Source organism: Homarus americanus, unplaced genomic scaffold (assembly GCF_018991925.1).
Source record: "Homarus americanus isolate GMGI-L3 unplaced genomic scaffold, GMGI_Hamer_2.0 scaffold24260, whole genome shotgun sequence".
Classification (NCBI taxonomy): Eukaryota; Metazoa; Arthropoda; class Malacostraca; order Decapoda; family Nephropidae; genus Homarus; species Homarus americanus.
The window spans coordinates 7,361,122-7,381,237 of record NW_024721079.1 but is presented as its reverse complement, the minus strand read 5'-3'; the positions used below and the strand labels follow the sequence as shown (position 1 = coordinate 7,381,237).

The 20,116-nt window shown below is 43.9% G+C and overlaps 1 protein-coding gene across 1 annotated transcript in view; it reads right to left on the bottom strand.

Moving 5' to 3' along the window:
- LOC121861513 (protein Wnt-7b-like) overlaps positions 1-20,116 on the bottom strand; it is an 83,295-nt gene that overhangs the window by 11,149 nt on the left and 52,030 nt on the right. The window contains exon 2 of the mRNA XM_042359323.1: positions 12,811-13,040. Within this exon, the coding sequence (XP_042215257.1) occupies positions 12,811-13,040 (230 nt within the window). The remainder of the gene's footprint in view (positions 1-12,810; positions 13,041-20,116) is intronic.

Below are 20,116 nucleotides of genomic sequence, written 5' to 3'. Positions count from 1 at the left end.
TACATATGTTATCATGTATTTCAGTTCATGTCGTCTTCACTTTATTTATTTCATAGCTTTTATATATATTTCGTTAAAGTGAATTTATAAAAGTCCTCAAGCCTGGTTATCCGGTTGTTGTTATGTTGAGCTTTAACAAGGAAGGTCTTTCAGCGCGTAGCAAGGTTGGTAATACACTAGTTCAAACGATAAAAGTTATGAGAGACAGATCCATGTAGTTATCCAGTATCTGCCGAAAACCTTACAATTGGTCGCCGTCTCTTTAGTATGACTGATAAGATGAATTCATATAATATTAATAGTTATCACACAGCTGTGACCTACGCTCATATATTGTATTTCTCGTGCACTTTATTTTGTGTTGTTTGTTAATGTTTAATATTGTAACAATAATAAGTTTCACACTTTGATCAACAACATTTGTAAAGTTCACAGAAGTTAACCTCATATCAACACCGTTGTACGAGACATCTTTTGTCTTCAACATTATTTGTCAACTCTGACAATTTGCACCACACACACTTTACTAAATAATACTTAACAGGGGAAACTTTGTAAGATTCTAATATTTACTCAAAAATAATAATACAGTACAAACATAATATTTCATTATTTTAAACTACTTCTTAAGGACAAATTTACATATTTTTTTTTACAAAATAAATTTTATAAGTACTGAATAAATATTGCCACATATCACCGGAGCAAAATCAGAATAATTATATACAAGAAACTTGCCCTTGGCAAGACACCCTTACTGGTGACGTCCACACACACTACGTCCTAGACACAACACAACACAACACCAAGGAGACAAGAGATAAACATGACACACATCGCCACACCACCACCAGGAGAAAATCCTACTGTCGGTCTGATGTTTGGAGACGTACGGATCGACTGCCCATGGTGAGACACCCACTTCAGGACCCGCCCGACCTACCGATAACCTGGCAATGCCACATCCGACTCGGGTCTCCATGTCTGCGTGTGTTTGCCTTTTAAGCCATAATCATCGGGCGGGTCTCTACGGCCGCGTCCCGAGGGTCTAGTGGGAGCCTCAGTAACGTGTCGTTTGTTTATGACTCGCTTCAGGGGTTACATATTCGTCGCACTTGTCTTTCTCTCTGAGCGGTAAATATAATGTACTAACACCACCTTACAGGCACTTAGGAAACTACAGAGAAAAACCTCAAGTAAAGTGATATTTATTCTTTATTGCTTTCAAGCAGAAATCCTTGAAGCAACGCTGAAAAGACAACATCAAAAGACACACAAACAATTCACAAATCTAGAAACATCGAGCCGGGCCGCCGTCCTTGCTACGGGTGATTTGAAAACGTAATTGAGGTGAGATTATGGATCATAGGGGCCAGGAATGGTCATTAGAGCGTTGGCTGGTCACTGAGAGTAGTAGAGACATGGGTGGGGCGCAGATCATGGGAGGGTAGAGGCCCACACTCAACATTACTTTGTGAATTACAAGATGATTGATGCAAGATACGGGGTGTAGCCGAGAGAGAGAGAGAGAGAGAGAGAGAGAGAGAGAGAGAGAGAGAGAGAGAGAGAGAGGTGCGGTCAGCAAGATGTTTACAACCGTCATATCTGTCTCCTAACACCAGCTCACATCTCTTCATCTGGTGTCTGTGGCATCTGCTCTCCCTCTTCTTCACCTGGACTTCGGATTCTCAAACGTTCCTCCGTTAAATATTTTTCTCCTCAAGCTGATATATTGGACAAACCATATTCCTGCCTAACTCCAGCTACGACACGGAGATCAGAACAAAAATACCTTCGAAATTACACTGAAATTCTGTATCACAACTCATCTACGACAGTTAGGAGAAATTAAAAGTTTAGGAATGTTTGAGTCTGCAGGAGGTTGAGGCCTTCCCTTGGGTAGAGGCGGGATTGTCCAGGTTCATTCTCTCTCTCTCTCTTATCATTATCACCTCGTATACAACAACGGTGTCGACAGGTCAGTGATAACACCTGGGACTTACTTCACCGGAGTAACACGTAACCCTGCAAATGCACTTTATTTTATTATTTTACTAATGATCATCGCCTTCTTCAGTATCAACAATTAGTAAATAAAAAATCTTTGAGAATAAAGAAATATATAATAATATATATTTGTGTTTAATATACAAAGGTTCCATCCATGTTATTGAAGATTTTACTTGGTGATATTTGCATTCTGAATGCAAAGTCCTGCTGGCCACACACACACACACGCAACAGATAATTTTACTCTTTCTTTCAACTGTTTATACCACTACAGAGAGCACGGGACTCTCTTATCATCACTGAGGCCTCCTGTACTGTAGCGCCGGAAACATCTAGCAAGTGTTCCAAGTTAATGTAGATATCCTAAAGGAATTAAGTTAAATATAAGGAAGGCAAGAGACATTCCTTCTGAGCTCCAGGTCTTCGTCAGGGGCCGGAGGGTGGCGGTCAAGCAGGTGGTGTGTCTCTGGGTCATCATCACCTTCACTACCTGCACTAAACACCGCCTCGATCACTGCCATCAGGAGGACAGGTGACGGTGTCCTCGCTCAGGGGGGCTCTCCTCTCTATTCACAGGTAATCTCAGTGAAAACTTTTCTTCTCGAAGCTTCGTTAGTTAAGACAGTTATAACACGATTCATTAGTCATCTCCTGCATCCTCCTCTTTCCTTTCACTTGTTTAAGTTTCAATCATTCGGAGTTTTGTTGGAATATAGTTTTTTCGTCTATAGTTTTACTGCTTTTGTGATTTTTTCTTTTTATTACTTAATGTGTGGTGGTGAGGGGTGGCGGTCAGCGGGGGTCATAAAGTGATCACCACCACCAACACTCAGGTCGTAACTTCTACACTGTGTGGCGGGGACCTCGACCTTACAGAGGCCGTGATAGTAACGTTATTTGTGGGTTTATAAGACGGCCATTTTTAGGATGGTCTTGGTAAAAGTCTTGACCAGTGAACGTGTATATTACCTGCTTACTTGATGTTATCTCCTGAGAAATAATACTTAAGGGAATCAACTCTGTGTTATGATTATCATATATATATATATATATATATATATATATATATATATATATATATATATATATATATATATATATATATATATATATATATATATATATATAATCGGCATAATTACATTCCGAGCTTTTTTGCTCGGGTGGGGTCCGGGGAGGGGGGATGGGGGCAGGTGCTGTTGATCTGGTACTTAACATGCAACAGCTGGTGGGTCACTCCATTCCCTTGGCAGGATGATGGTGGTCTACTGAAAGGTTGTTCTGCCATCAAGCGCACCGCTGCTGAGTACACAAGACCTAGTGTACAGGGAAAGAGTGTACACAAGACCTAGTGTACAGGGAATCGAGTGTACACAAGACCTAGTGTACAGGGAAAGAGTGTACACAAGACCTAGTGTGCATCAAGGGAGTGTACACAAGACCTAGTGTACAGGGAGGGAGTGTACACAAGACCTAGTGTACAGGGAGGGAGTGTACACAAGACCTAGTGTACAGGGAGGGAGTGTACACAAGACCTAGTGTATAGGGAAGGAATGTACACAAGACCTAGTGTACAGGGAGGGAGTGTACACAAGACCTAGTGTATAGGGAAGGAATGTACACAAGACCTAGTGTACAGGGAGGGAGTGTACACAAGACCTAGTGTACAGGGAAGGAGTGTACACAAGACCTAGTGTACAGGGAGGGAGTGTACACAAGACCTAGTGTACAGGGAGGGAGTGTACACAAGACCTAGTGTACAGGGAGGGAGTGTACACAAGACCTAGTGTACAGGGAGGGAGTGTACACAAGACCTACAGTGTACAGACCTAGGGAAGGTGTACACAAGACCTAGTGTACAGGGAGGGAGTGTACACAAGACCTAGTGTACAGGGAGGGAGTGTACACAAGACCTAGTGTACAGGGAGGGAGTGTACACAGCACCTAGTGTACAGGGAGGGAAGGTACACAAGACCCAGTGTACAGGGAAGGTGTACACAAGACCTAACCAGTTAAAATAAAAATGGAGTGACCATCTTAGGAAAAAGATATCCACAATATATTAACAGATCACTTCACCACCGTACCAACCACCATACTATAATCCTACCCCCCCCCCCCCCACACCCAGAACTGCCTACCTGCCTTACGCTGCCTACAACACACTGCTATAATACCAAGAACCACCCAGCCTCATAGATGACCTGAGAGACAAGACACCCTGCTACTTGGGAAGAGAACTACCAACAGGGTCTGGAGATGCCTCACTGTCCTCGCCTCTGATAACAAAACTCACCTAACTGGTCTAAATTTTCCTCTGTTCTATGGCTACCAGACATATACTGCCACAACTACTTCTTGGAGTAGTAGCCTCAGCCACCAGCAATGTGACCACTGCCTTAACCCCAGCGATGACGAACATAATAAACAAAGTGGAAACTATTCAACAAAATCAACAACAACAGACAAACTAGGGTTCAGGTCAGCGAAGATGCTACAAAATAAAGCTAAGGAGTCCATGGTCACAAGAGACTAAAATGAAATTCCCACCAGACGTGAGGTAATAAAACCAGTCTAATGAAGATCACCTCCCACTGAAACAACACAAAACGTTCCTTCAACCTCACAGACACACCAAGAGTCATAACCCTACCAAGAGTTTACAACAACCTACTGAGCCCCCTCCTCCCTCCCCCACGGTCATGGAATCTTATATATTAATACTCGTACCTAAGAATAAAGGAACAAATACCAAGAAGATTCCTATAATAAAGTAACTAAAATTGGGCTGAAATAAAAGACAAACTCACATAGACATACACGACTCAAGGGGAATTCCAACACTGAATCACAAGATTATTCAGTACCACCGACCCACCATATATAGTCTACCAACACACAAGCAGACCACAAAGATCCAAAGGCCTTCTGGATTAAAGTTAAAAATCTTATGGGAACCAACTCAGCAGAAAACAGTTACCTTATAGACAACAACGGCAAAAAAAATCTCCGAACCATAACTCAAAGAACCAATATTCAGAACATTTTGGAGCGACATTTACCAAATCACGGATGAGGACAACCGAAACTTCAGCAGAGAACAGACGGTGAGAACACTTGAACCAAAACACAGACAAATGGCAACAATCCAGGACACTCAACCTCAACATGTTAGACAATAACGACCCATTAATTGCTCCAATAACTACACATGATATAAAAACAATTGCCAGCTTCAAGAATAAATCGCCAGGAATAAGTTAAATAAACAAAACCGTGCTGCAAAACACCACCACCAATGATCAAACAGCTTACAGACATCTTCAATGCTTCAATAACAGTCGGAATATTCCCATCAAAATTTAAAATGGCCAAAATAAGACTCGTTCTAAAACAAGTAAAAATCCCAACACAGGCATAAAACTACAGACCCATATCACTCCTCGAAACACCTGGCAAAATCCTGGAAAAAGTAATAAACCAGTGACTAAGAAACCACCTAGAGTATGAAGATAAATACAACCATAGACAACAAGGCTTCAGGAAAAACCGAGGCACCAACACTGCAATAGCCTTAATATATGAGTCCATCGCAAATGCAGCCAGCAACAGAAACCAATGTAACATAGTACTTAGAGATGTCAACAAAGCCTTCTATAAAGCATGGCATGAAGGACTCAAATATAAGATCATTCAACTTAACATACCACCCAACATCACGGCTCTCCTCTGCAACAAGCCAAACTCGTCACCGACAACTACATTGGACAAAATGTCATCCTTTATAGTGGAGTACCCCAAGGCAGCAACATATCACCAACACTATACACCATATATACAGCGGACATGCCCATACCAAGAAACTCAGAGTACGTTGCATACGCAGACGACGTAACTCAAATTATACAATACCCAGGAAAATCCAAACAAATGATGGTAATCAGAACAGGCAGAGAAATCGAAACCATATACAATTACGAAAGTAAATGGAAAATTAAAACAAATACGCAAACACTGAAGATAATTCATATAGCAAAAACCAGACCTTACCCAATCATTGTCAACAACCAAAATATACTATAGGTAGAAAATGGGAAAATCCTTGGCCTCAAAATTACAAGAAGCGGCCATACTCCCACATATCAAAGAAAGAATCGCAATAGCCAAGACCCAACTAACTAAACTCAGAAGATTCCGTAAACTAAACACCAATACACAACTACACCTTTACAAAGTACTAGTCAGACCACACCTGGAATATCCCCCAATTCCACTTAACACTATAACAAAAATAAATAAACACAAAATACAAGCAGTTCAAAACGTAGCCCTTAGAAGAGCAGCAAAACTCGGACCACTATATACAAAAACTGCCAGGGAGCTACACACAGAACATAACCTAACCACAATCAACATCAGAACGTACACTCAAGCCTTAGAAATATGGGAAAAGTTACAAGAACTAGAAGAATCCACATTATAACAACTAATGCAAGAAGACATTACCACAACACACAGCTGGTGGCCAGAGAGAATAACAGACGACGACACAGAACCAATATATACACAACGAAAACTGAGGACACCCAACACCACCAACTACCTTAGCTTAGATTAGTTTAGCTTGTCTTCCCTTGCCGGAGTGGACCTGCGGAAATGTTGTAGTGGCAGACATAAACCCGTCACCGCGAAGTGGATAGCCCACCTGCTATCAAATCTCCCACTTTATTTACCACTTCCTAACCTTTACCTTCCTCCTACGTCGCTTTCCATCTTCAGAGCAAACGGTTCTCTTCTCTCCATCATCATCATCATCATCATCATCATCATCATATATACCACACTATGATGACCCAGGCGAGAAACACATCGCCAGAAATATATGTAAAAATAAATAAATATATATGTTTATCCCCAGACCACAGAAGAGCAACTCAGAAGCTCTAACACTACCCACGAGGAAAGCTCCGGTGGTATAGATAGATCAAGCGACACCAACACACGACCATTATCTGATATCATAATGGTTAAAACTATCACTACAACTTAACTACAATCACCCAGAAAAATTTAGACATCATCATTGTATACTATCGTAAATACAATATCTGGCTGGACGTATATATATATATTTTAAGGAAATCCAAAGGCCTCGCTTAATGTGTGCAGCCTCGTACTGTTCGCTTACTAGTTTTCAAAGTAGCCATCATCATCAACCTATATCTCCCTCCTATGATAAGAATGAAGCCAAGAACCAACAAGATCAACTCCCTCCTTCTTCAACTACCAGGTAAACTCTTGGAAAGATCAAAGAACAACAATCACTTGACGAGAAAGTAGGAATAGATTAATGATGATAATAATAATAATAATAATAATAATAATGAGATTTCAGAAAAAAATAGTTTCATAAAAAGTAAATCCACACTTACAGAAACAGGACAAAAGCTTAATTATGTAACTCAACTCTACGAGACATTACGATGGTCTTTGGCTAAAAATATGTCACTTAAGTCTTCTCACCGGCACTTGGTGGAAGAAAGTAAGATGGTCGAACTAAGGATTCTGAGGATAACTCACTCCAATGGGCGAACGCTTTCACCTCCCAATGTGGCGCCGCCAAGCGCCCGGAAAGTAAACAAAATAATTATCAGGCAATGAATAAAGGGAGGAAGACAAAGAATTCGGCGAAATCTGGATTTTCTATTGTTTTTATTGAATAATCTGGAGTTATCGTACAATATCATGAAAGGTGCCATGTGCTTATGTGTTTTTTACTTTCCGGCTGCTTGGCGACGCCACTGTAGCAAGAGGGTGAGCCATCCTGCTATACTCTCAGAACCCTTAGTCCAGGGGTGTCAAACTCATTTGCCAAGGCGGGCCAGATTTAATATGAGTACACAGTATGCGGGCCAAGTAACATAATTATGAGCACTTCGCAATCACCTCTTAGGTGAGTAGTACGACAAAATAAGAAAGGTGGATTTAGTCTGCGCTCGTGCGAAACCCTTAAAAACAAACAAATCAAGTGTTTACTTCCCTTGATCAATCTTATTGTTTGCTACTGCTGCTTCCTGATAATTGGCACCTCTTGGTATGGACCAGTGCATCAAAGACTGAGCTGAAGCAACCTTCAGTATTGAATTAAGGTGCGCATCAGTAAGTTGAGACCGAAGCCGAAACTTGTTCAAGTTCATCACAGAAAAGAGTTGTTCACAGACATATGTACTTCCGAACATTGACATAATCTTTGACGCAAAACATTTAATCCTGGGATAATATGGTCCAAAATATTCATAAAATGTGCCAACATCAACACTCGAAAACTTGTTCCTCCACACAGAATCACACTGGAGCTCAATTATTTTATTCAGCTGAGGGATACACTCACTATTTAGTTTTAACTCCTCAAGGTAAGGCTGGAGCAGCAAATGGGCCGCGGGCCGCAGGCAAGAGTGTGTCGGGCCGCATGTTTGACACCCCTGCCTTAGTCGAATTTAATAGGGAGACCTTAACACGCACTAGGAGAGACTCGCACTCATCAGCAGCGTTCTTATGGAAACGTTTTTGTAAATGTTTTATAATGTTTTATTTTGTCAGCCTTTAATGTAAACATTTTTATATGGAATATTTTGTATTGTTTTGATGATCTTTTTATAGGAATAATTTTACTGTTTCCTGGTGTATATGAAGATTTGTATTTTTTAATGTTTGAATATAATTTTATTTATTTTATATTTTTCTGATAAATAATTTTAATAATTTATTACTAGTTTTTCGGGTTTTTAATTATTCTAATATTTTCAAATATATTTTTTATCAGGTTATATTTTTTTAATGTGTTTAAAATAGTGTTTATCCTTATTTTCTTGTTTTTATTTTATATCGGCATAAAACGGTTTTTTTACTATCATATAATAAAGTTTCAGGAGGAATATACAACAAGTAACTATGAAATGTTTAGATGTTTTCTCTACTGTGCCAATCACCGCTGGGGAGGGGGGGGGGGCTGCGGAGGGGCTTGGAGAGGGGCAGGGGAGGGGACTGAGATCGTGTCGCCGACCCGACCTGAAGTAACCAAACCTAACATAGCCTAGCCTAGCCTAGCCTAACCTAACCTAACCTAACCTAACCTAACCTAACCTAACCTAACCAGGAAAAGTGATGGGAATTCCTTACATAAAAATCCCCAAGTTCAGCATTATTGTCCCCCTCCGTCACCACATAGCGGGGAGTTAAAGAGGCGGGAGGTAAGCGAGCCATCCCCAGGTGTGTGGACATGTGTGCAGGTCTTGCAACACCACCTGGCTGAGGGGATATAATGGAGGCAAGAAGAGATTAAACAAAAAAAGATGTATGAACCCCTCTTGTGTGGTAATGGCCGCCGCTCTGTAGTGTACCATGTAGCTTAGCAGGGAGCAGGGGGCAAGGAGCAGGGAGGAGGGAGCAGGGAGCAGGGAGGATAAAGAGGAAACAGGAGGGGGTCGCGCGGGAATATCTTTAAGAGAGTTGTCACCACATGGGGGCAGCAGTCAGGGCCCTCTTGACTATAACGAGGATGACGGGACGAAGGCACTAACAGAGCTGTCACCAGGTGGGTCGAGAAGGTTCTGTCACCAGGTGGGTCAAGAAGGTTCTGTCACCAGGTGGGTCAAGAAGCTTCTGGTAGTCTGTATATCACACAAAGCCTCTGTACGACACACCACCAGATACTTATCACTGATCTCTCCTCCTCCTCTCCCTTCCTCTCCCCTTCCTCTCGTGTTCTCACCCTCTCTCTCCACACTCTCTTATACTGTTACCGCGTTCTTTTTTTTTTTGGTGGGGTTTAATATCCACGGCCATCGAGCTTGATACTGGCAGCCTTTGTGCGAGATTCTTAACAGCAGAAAGAGATTGTCCCTTGCAGAAAATGTACCGTAACTGATTGTAAGGACTTGGTGCACAAAAGACCACTCTCCACCTCCCCTACCCTACCTTCCACTGACTGCCCGCCCCGAGCTCTTGTATGCCCGCTTGGCTTCACATCAATGCCATATTGTTGTGGACGAATATAACAGCCACCAACGACAATAGCAAAGAGACTCTCATTTACTCTCTCTCTCTCTCTCTCTCTCTCTCTCTCTCTCTCTCTCTCTCTCTCTCTCTCTCTCTTTCCTTCCTTGTGTCATATTATCTCCTTCGTTCCTTTAGCTCTGTCAAGATCGACGTCATGGACAAAGGAAGATTCACGAAGGAAAAAGAAAAAGGTGATTTAGGATGGAGTTGATCATCACCTCTTGAATACTGACACCCAGGGGAGGAGGGGAGCTTTGAGCGCCCAGCCAACAAGATGGTGTGTGTTACTAGTGTCGGGTTTCAAGCACATTCGAAAATTCAAAACAAAAAATTAAGAATGAAAGAGTAAAAAAAACGGGGGATTACGTAAACAAATGGGAGGATGAAGAAGGGGGAAGATAAAGAGAGGAAGGGAGAGGAGAAGGAGGAAGGATAAAGGGTGATGTGAAAGCCTGTGTAGTAGTCGTAGTTGTACAAGCCGCACGTGTTAAATGGGGACCCCACTCTACCCCTACTACTCTCCCTCGAAGCTAATCCTCCATCCAACATCCCTGAGAGAGAGAGAGAGAGAGCGGAGCAAATGGACACACACACACACACACACACACACACCCTAACACGGGGAGACACGTATTTAACATCTCTTTTACCTCCAGGGAAGCGAGAGAGGGGGCACCACTATCCTCCTCCTCTCCCCAGGTGTGGTAAAGAGGGTGGGTCACGGCCGCCATTATAAGGACGAGGCGTGTGTGCTAAGCTGCCCAGTTTGTACCGCCCACTATCTCCGCCCCTCCCCCTCTATCTCTCTCTCTCTCTCTCCCAATTCCTCCAACTTTGTATCTCTTTATCCTTCCATCTTTCTATCCATCCATCATTCGATCCTTCCATTATTCTACCTTTCTATACTTCAATCTTATTTCCCTCTCTCTTCTATTCCTTCAGCATCAATGAATTCAACTTCTAGTTTTTTTCTCACTCGATTCCCTTTACCCTCCATCTATCCGCCTCCCATCACAGCCCCCTCACCCCCATCTAGAGAGAGAGAGAGAGAGAGAGAGAGAGAGAGAGAGAGAGAGAGAGAGAGAGAGAGAGAGAGAGAGAGAGAGAGAGAGAGAGAGAGAGAGAGAGAGAGAGAGAGAGAGAGAGAGAGAGAGAGTGAGAGTGAGAGAGTGAGAGAGAGAGAGAGAGTGAGAAAGAGAGAGAGAGAGAAAATGAAAGGGGTTGTGAAGAGGCAAAGGGGAAAGATGATAAAAGTTACACACACACATATCACCATTTGAATAATACGATACAATAAATACAAGTATCATTATAATGCGCCCTCTTAACTCAGGTATGATGTATGTGAGGTAAAAATAAAATAAACATATAGATCGAGATGTATTTTAGTGCGCATCAGTCGTGGCCTCGCTGGTGGTCTGCTGCGGAGGACTTCCAGCTGCTTTGTTTACAGGTGTTTAGTTATGTAAGGTAAGTGATAATTATGACGGTACGTGATTGAGTTTGAGGACACACACACACACACACACACACACACACACACACACACACACACACACAATATATATACATACAAACGCGGGGATAACTTACTTGCCTTCCATTCTATAAAGCTATACCGTAAAATTTGTAAAACACCAAACAAAATACAAGAGAGAAGCGTCAGTAATATCTTGCGAGGTGTTACTAAACCGCCAAGGTAAACACTAACACCGAATGATAATATATTATTAAACTAAAATAAAACACCGTATGATTTTCTTTTACGACATATACAGAGAAATATCTCTAAGAGGCTACAACTTTTTATCAAAACATCACTTATATAAATACTGACATTGTTATTGAGAATGAAGATAATATTGGCAAGGAATATTAAACTTAGGCATTAAATAAAAAGTAAGATTTTTTGTTTAAGACACTTTGATAAATAAATAAACACACACCTCACGTCACACTAATATACTTGGGCGGTATCAACCATTGTTTGTGCCGAGTTTTTCTGTTTGTTTCCCCCCGAGTGTCAATAATGGTGAGAGAGAGAGAGAGAGAGAGAGAGAGAGAGAGAGAGAGAGAAACAATTTCTTTACTCTTTCTTAACCATTAAAGAGCTATGTAAGAGAACTTGTTGCCTGTAAGAATAACACGAGTATCAATAACACTACGTTTGTTTTCTTTGTAACACCTGAAGCTGAAATTCTTGTGGACGACTCATCTATGAGAGCGACTCACTCATAAGGACTATCCACCTATGAGGACGACCTACCTGTGAGGACGACCTATGTATGAGGACGACCCACCTATGAGGACGACCTACCTGTGAGGACGAACTACCTATGAGGACGACCTACCTATGAGGACGACCAACCTATGAGGACGACCTACCTGTGAGGACGACCTACCTATGAGGACGACCTAAGGAGGACGACCCACTCATGAGGACGACCTACCCAGAGGACGAACTACCTATGAGACGACCTACCCATAGAGAGGACGACTCAACCTATGAGGACAACCAACCTATGAGGACAATCCTTCCTATGAGGACTACCCACCTATGAGGACGACCTGCTTGTGAGGACGACCTATGTATGAGGACGACCAATCTATGAGGACGACGTACCTATGAGGACGACCAACCTATGAGGACGACCAACCTATGAGGACGACCTATGTATGAGGACGACCCACCTATGAGGACAACCTTCCTATGAGGACGACCTACCTATGAGAACGACCTACCTATGAGGACGACGTGGCCGAAGACACCACTGCCGGCAGCCATGAGGGAACAGTTCCAGCGGTGGTGCCGGAACTGATGCTGGCACTCCCGGATGCCAGTACGGGAACCCTCGCTGATGGACACGATGGCATCCGGTGCCTTGGTGCAGATGCGGCGCTGGCGGGCGGTGAGACCTGGCACTCTGGAACACAGCAAGTTGGCACCCAGGGCCACCACAGACGACACAGCCCTAGAGGAGGAGGAGGGGGGGAGAAGAGACAGAGTAAGGTGCTGGAGGCGATAACTGTGGTGTGTGTGTGTCTAGTGTGTGACTGCACAAAACACACACACACACACACACACACACACACACACACACACACACACACACACACACACACACACTGCCTCTTACACTATCACTGTGTTGAAATGAACTGTAGTTTGAGCTGATCCCCATCTAAGTTAATATATGTCTTATTTGTGTTCACGCGTTACTTGTATATTATTTGTAATTCGTAACCCATTCCCAAATATGTAACTGTATATTTTCAGCCTCTGGCTGCTAAGCTTCTTTCAATAAACCGTTAATACTACATATTATTACAATAATAATAATAATAATAATTCAATATCCTGTAATACAAACTATCAATGATTAGCCTAAATAATATCACCGAACATAAATATGAACAATTATTTTCTTCTACACATTATTAACACACATCATGAAGCTACACGAGGCAACGGGAGAAACAGAAAGCTTAGAGGCAACGGGAGAAACAGAAAGCTTAGAGGCAACGGGAGAAACAAAGTTTAGAGGCAACGGAGAAACAGAAAGCTTAGAGGCAATGGGAGAAATAGAAAGCTAGAGGCAATGGAGAAACAAAGCTTAAAGGCGACGAGAGAAACAGAAAGCTTAGAGGCAACGGGAGAAACAGAAAGCTTAGAGGCAACGGGAGAAACAGAAAGCTTAGAGGCAACGGGAGAAACAGAAAGCTTCGAGGCAACGGGAGAAACAGAAAGCTTAGAGACAACGGGAGAAACAAAGCTTAGAGGCATACAAATATACAAACAGAATACATTTAACCTATACAAGTCTCAATATGTAGACACGTAGATATTTGAGTTTATGTATACATGTAGATATATACTGTACACAAGACCCGCCTGAAGGTGCAGGAGGTGTGTGGCGGAGAACCAACACCTGCGTGACTGTGAGACATTTGGTGGAGACCCCTGAGGGAGCCGTCGTCATCCAGGTACAGGTAACACACTCACCTGACCTCTTCCCTCCTCCTCCTCACCACTCACCGCTCTGTGTGTGTGTGTGTGTGTGTGTGTGTTTTAAACTGTGTGTACAGGATTAAGTAGACGTGGTGCAAATGAGTGTCGATCTGAGAGTGAGATACACCTCTCTCTCTCTCCCTCTCTCTCTCTCTCTCTCTCTCTCTCTCCTCTCTCTCTCTTCTCTCTCTTGTTTGTTCATTGTTCTTTTCTCTTCTCCCTCTGCTTGTCTGTCTGTCTGTTGTTATCACCTACCTGAGAGAGAGAGAGAGCGAGAGAGAGAGAGAGAGAGCAGGTAGCATAGGTCATTAAGGCTTGTGACCACCCAGCCTACCACTAGAACACCCCCCCCCCTTCTCTATGTCTTTCCATGAATGTGTAATGAGTCCCTCTCTCCCTTGTATGGTGGCGGAGGCTGTCACACGGCGCCATTATTTATTTTTAACTTCACCTGTTCACAACCCACCTGGGATTTATTAATTACAGGTGTGTATGGTAGTGAGGTGTTTATTTTGTGTGTGTGTGTGTGTGTGTGTGTGTGCGTGTGTGTGTGTGTGTGTGACATTTCCATTAAAACTTTTCCTTACTCAAGCAACTCCCGTACACTAAACTACGCCATTCATCTACAACACATGACGTAACTACAAGAAAATTACGTAGTTTAGAATCACCTCATTACTCGTCCTCCTCCCTTGTGGTTTATAGACATTTATCATAACTTCAGATATTTCAATGGGTCGTGGTTTTTTTTCCCAAGATTACCAGGCTGATGGGGGGGGGCAGAGTACCTATGATTATTGTCCCAGTTAGCTTGTGTGTGGGTAGTGTGTGTGTGTGTGAAATAAATATTCAGGGAAAATTCAGTCATATCTTATAAAAACACCTGAAATTATACACCATTGACTTTAGGGCCCACACACACACACACACACACACACACACACTGTGATGAGAGATTTCAATGCATCAGGTAGGCTAGGGTAGTAGGTACCCTGCTGGGGTGGGCGGGGAGAAGCAAGGGGATGTTTGGGGCGGGGGGATGGGTGGGTGGGGATGGGTGGGTGGGGGATGGGGGGCAGGGGAGGAGTGGGGTAGGGATGAGTGGGGGCAGAGAGAAAGGGGTAGAGAGTGGGCGGGGATGGGGTGGAAGGGGAGGATGGGTGGGCGGGGGAGGAGCGGGCGGGGAGTGATGGGCAGAGGAGGAGGAGCGGGGCACTTGTTATATTCTTCAGGAAATATGAGGAATGTTTAAATGGGTTCAGACACGGGGTTCACAGGCCTTAATGGGGTTCACAGTCTTAATGGGGGTCTACAGTCCTAATGGGGTTCATAGTCTTAATGGGGGGTTCACAGTCTTAATGTGGTTCACACAGATTACCGGGGTTCACAGTCTGTGGTTCACAGATTAATGGGTTCACAGTCATACGGGTTCAAGAGTCATGGGGTTCCCAGTCTAATGGGGTTCACAGTATTAATGGGGTTCACAGTCTTAATGTGGTTCACAGATTAATGGGGTTCACAGTCATAATGGGGTTCACAGTCATAATGGGGTTCACAGTCTTAATGGGGTTCACAGTCTTAATGGGGTTCACAGTCTTAATGGGGTTCACAGATTAATGGGGTTCACAGTCATAATGGGGTTCACAGTCATAATGGGGTTCACAGTCTTAATGGGGTTCACAGTCTTAATGGGGGGTTCACAGTCTTAATGGGGTTCACAGTTAATGGGGTTCACATCTTAATGGGGTTCACAGTCTTAAGTCTGGGGTTCACAGTCATAATGGGGTTCACAGTCTTAATGGGGTTCACAGTCTTAATGGGGTTCACAGATTAATGGGGTTCACAGTCTTAATGGGTTCAGAGTTAACTAAGATACACCGCCCATTATCATGACAGCGGAGCCACTCTGCAAAACTCTGGTATAAACTGACTTAAAACCGTGAGAATAATACCGAGACAACTTTCAATTGTCTTAAAAATTAAATAGCAAGTTATTTTTACTTCTTCATACAGCGCGTGTGTGATGGCGAGAGATAAAGTTCCCACTACGATAAATAGTAAAACTTTCTAAAGAGTTTTACTTAACGTTTGTCTTCGATTTTTTTAGGAAACTCTGCTTATGTGGTAAAGAATAATAATATCCTCCTAAATATTACAACCCGATATAAATAACCTTTTTAGAGTCTGTTATTTAACCAAATTTAATAGAATTGACAAAATGTAAACACTAAGATTTCGAGGGAGTGTCGTGTGGCAGGCAGCGGTGTTGACGCTGCCTGTCACAGCGGGAGGTCCAACATATCTCACGGCAGTCAACACCCCCGCTGAGAGCACCAAATACCGGGACAAATTGCTTTGGAGTAGGCCTGCCTTGGGTGGGGGTGGAGGGGGTGTGGAGGGGGTGTGGAGGGGGTGGAGGTTGGAGTGAAGAGAGAGGAGGGAGATGTGGAGAGGAATGGGAAGGGACAGACGAAGTGGAAAAGGGAAAGAGGGTGTGTGGAAAAGGGAGAGAGGATGTGGAAAAGGGGAAGCGGATTATAAAGAGGGCAAGGAAGGGGGATGTGGAGAGGGGAAGAGAGGGAAAGTGGGTGTAAGGAGAGAAAGGGGTGTGTGAATGGTGAGGAGGGCTGTATGGAGAGGGGTGTGAGGGGGGGTCTGTATACACTACCGGAACACGAGCAGGGGACAAGTTATTAAGTCAGTATCGTAGATGATCTGGCGGTAAGGAGGCGATCAGTGGAGGACCTGAGCCTTAGACCACCTCTAGTCTGACCCGGCACTATACCTGGGTGGGGTGGAGGGCAGGTGTGATGGGGTGGAGGGCAGGTGATGGGTGGGGTGGTGGGGTGGTGGGGTGGTGTGGTGGGGTGATGGATTGGGTGGGCGTGGTGAAGGCGGGTGATGGGTGGGTGATGGGTTAGGTGATGGGCGTGGTGATGGGCGTGGTGATGGGCGTGGTGATGGGTAGGGAGGTGGGCATTTTGTGATGGGTGGGGTGATGGGTGGGGAGGTGGGCGGTAATGGAATAACCTGGTAGTGTGGTGGGCAGGCGAGTTATCAGTGACCCATCTCTTCCCTACACATACCTACACTGTCCACACACACACACACACACACACACCAATTAGCGTCGTGTTTACAGGTAACCTCTACTGCGGGAGAACTCGTGTGTGACGTATCCAGGTAATACTTCGCCGTGATGTCATGTGTTCGTCAGCGTGTCTCTCTCTCTCTTTCTCACACTCTCTCTCTCCCTTACTATCTACCCCCACCTCTCTCTCTCTCTCACCCCCTTTCTCACAGTCAAAAGACAAACATCTCCATACTGTGAGATGCCAGGGAGCTTAGATAGAGAACCTGACCCTCACACAGGCGGTCACTCGAGGTCTGTTTCTTATTTACACTTGATTTGGTTTTCTTTATCATGGAGGCGACAGGAGGTTTCCATCCACTGGTGTGTGTGTGTGTGTGTGTGTGTGTGTGTGTGTGTGTGTGTGTGATTGAAGGCCTTTAAAAATGCTGTGTTATTGGTGAATGTTAAGAATAAGCTACAGTGACAGAAAAACAAATGGATAAGTCCTAATATTATAAAAAAAACTTCAAGAGCAATGACTGAAATGCCCAGAAAAAGAAAATTGAGATACTTTGGTCATATAATTAGGGATGAGGGAATAATAACAAATCTTAATGGGCGAAGTTGAAGGTAGGAGGGCCAGGGGAAGGCAGAAACTGGGATGGGTGACTGAAATTAAAAACTGGGTCTTCAGAGAGATACAAAACCTTAGAGGATTGATAAAAACAGCCCGAGAACATTTAGAGTGGAGGGCTGTGGTCGACAACCCTCAGATATGAAGACGGTACTCCGATTTATTAAAGATGGGGGATTGATGGGGGTTGAGTTGGAGTAGTATTGGGTGGGGAGGAGTATATTGTAGTGGGTGGAGTGGGAGGGGTGGCGGTGAGAACAGTTACTATTCTTAGGAGGCATCAAGATCGTCTGGTCAGCAGTATCAGGCCTTTCATCAACAACTTCTCACACTCATCCATCAACGACCCGTGGATCATGATGCTTAAGGAGTAGTACGTTCAATATCTCCCTCCAAACAGAGAGAGAGAGAGAGAGAGAGAGAGGTGGGTAATTTATTTATTTTTATCCCCAGTTCCGGGAAAAGACAAGATTATAGTGTGTTGTCAGGATTTGAGGAGATATATATTGAAGCATTATGCTCTCTCTCTCTCTCACACACACACACACACACACACACACACACACACACACACACACACATCAGGACAAGTCACAGTATATCCCTGTTGAGGTGCAGCAGTTGACACCAACGGAGTCTACTGATCGGATCTGTTAACAGGAGACATGTAACTCTCTGGTAGTCAAAGTAACTCCCAAGGAACTAATTGACAGCCACGACTGACAGGTAACAGGTCTGTGAGAAGAAGAGAAACACACACACAACGACTTTAAATCACGACATATACCTGTAAAGGATAAACAACAAAGGTGAAGGACGTTGGGAAATCTCAAGGCCAAAGAATTGTGTAAATTGTGATTAAGTCGAGGAGCGGCAGTACAGTAGTGTGGGGCAGCTGGTGAAGAGGACCACTGGGTTAGGTGGAGGTGCAGTTGGTCCTCACATTACTGGACAAAGATAGATAGTGTCGGGCTGAACCTGTATATATTATAGTCAGGTAGTACATGCTGACAGCTTACACGCACCTCAACTTCAGGAAGATTTGAATATATTTACATATAAAACTGTGGATCTTAAGAGGTATAAGCCAGAGCTGCAACACTAAGTACCTACCGTCAGTGTCCAGAGGCCAACTATAAGGAACTATCGACTTATCACTAGGTTTTGTTTTTAATTGAGGTTTATTGTCCTGTGTCGGGATAGTCTCACTCGTCGACATAAGCATTCTCGCCACACGACAATTTCCCACAGCTGTGTCGATGTCACCGAACAACCGCACCACAGACCACCTAGTCACCACCAGCCCGACGAGACAAGACCTTAAGAAAATAAATGTGAGGATGGTGTAAGACGACTGAACACGGAACTCTTGAGACAGTGATCCTCAGCGGCTACAAAGAGGACTCGTCAAGCGTTGTCTCATCTCTCACCACTGAGGCCATCACCTCTCTCTTCCACAAAGACCTGATCGAAACCGCTAAGACTTCTTTCTGTGGAAGTGACTGAGGGAGGAGGTGAAGAAGATTTTGATCTTAACCACTAACATTCCAGTTCCTGAAGGAGGGAGTAAAGAAGACCCATGTACTTGGAGGAGAAGAGTGATGGCCAGGACACGAAGGAGGCGACGTAGGGTATAGTAGTGAGTGTAGACAAGTGGAGGGTGGCCGGACAGCGTGTGTGGTGAGCAGGTGGTGTAGGCTGCCTGGGACACCGTGCTGATGACAAGTTATAGGAGTAATAATGATGGTACTACTACTACTACTAGTACTACTGCTACTACTGCTACTACTACGGCCTCCATCCTCCCCCAATAGCCACACCTTCGCCGCCATTTTATTGCCTTAAAATTAAATATCCTAGTACATAAGTAGCTATCCTAGCTGTGTTGAGTTAGTTGAGCCGCAGATCTATACGGCATTCAGTGACTGTTGCCTCATAGTCAATATCTGCAACTGTTGTCGGCTTTGGGGCCGATGCTCTCGTTCCCCTGAGGAAGAGCAAAGCTGACCTATGGAGAGAGAAGGACAGTCGACATCTCATCCAGGTTGAAACATAAATTCTGAGCTGCTGCATCTGTTCGGATAGCACCCCCGCGAGTCAGGCGTAGAAGCATTTTGCACTTGGTCCCATCCCACCAGAGGTTGTGAACACTAGAGGAGTGAAGCTGCCTTGATCAACGTTCTGAATTCTCTCCCCGTATTCCCTTATCTTGTCGTTCTCGTTCCCCCTGTGTGCAGCATCAAGAGCTAAGTTACAGTGACATGCGGCCAAGGGATAAAAAATCCTGATGTCGAAGAAGGCTCGCTGTCCTCGCGTCCAGAATCCTCGAGCA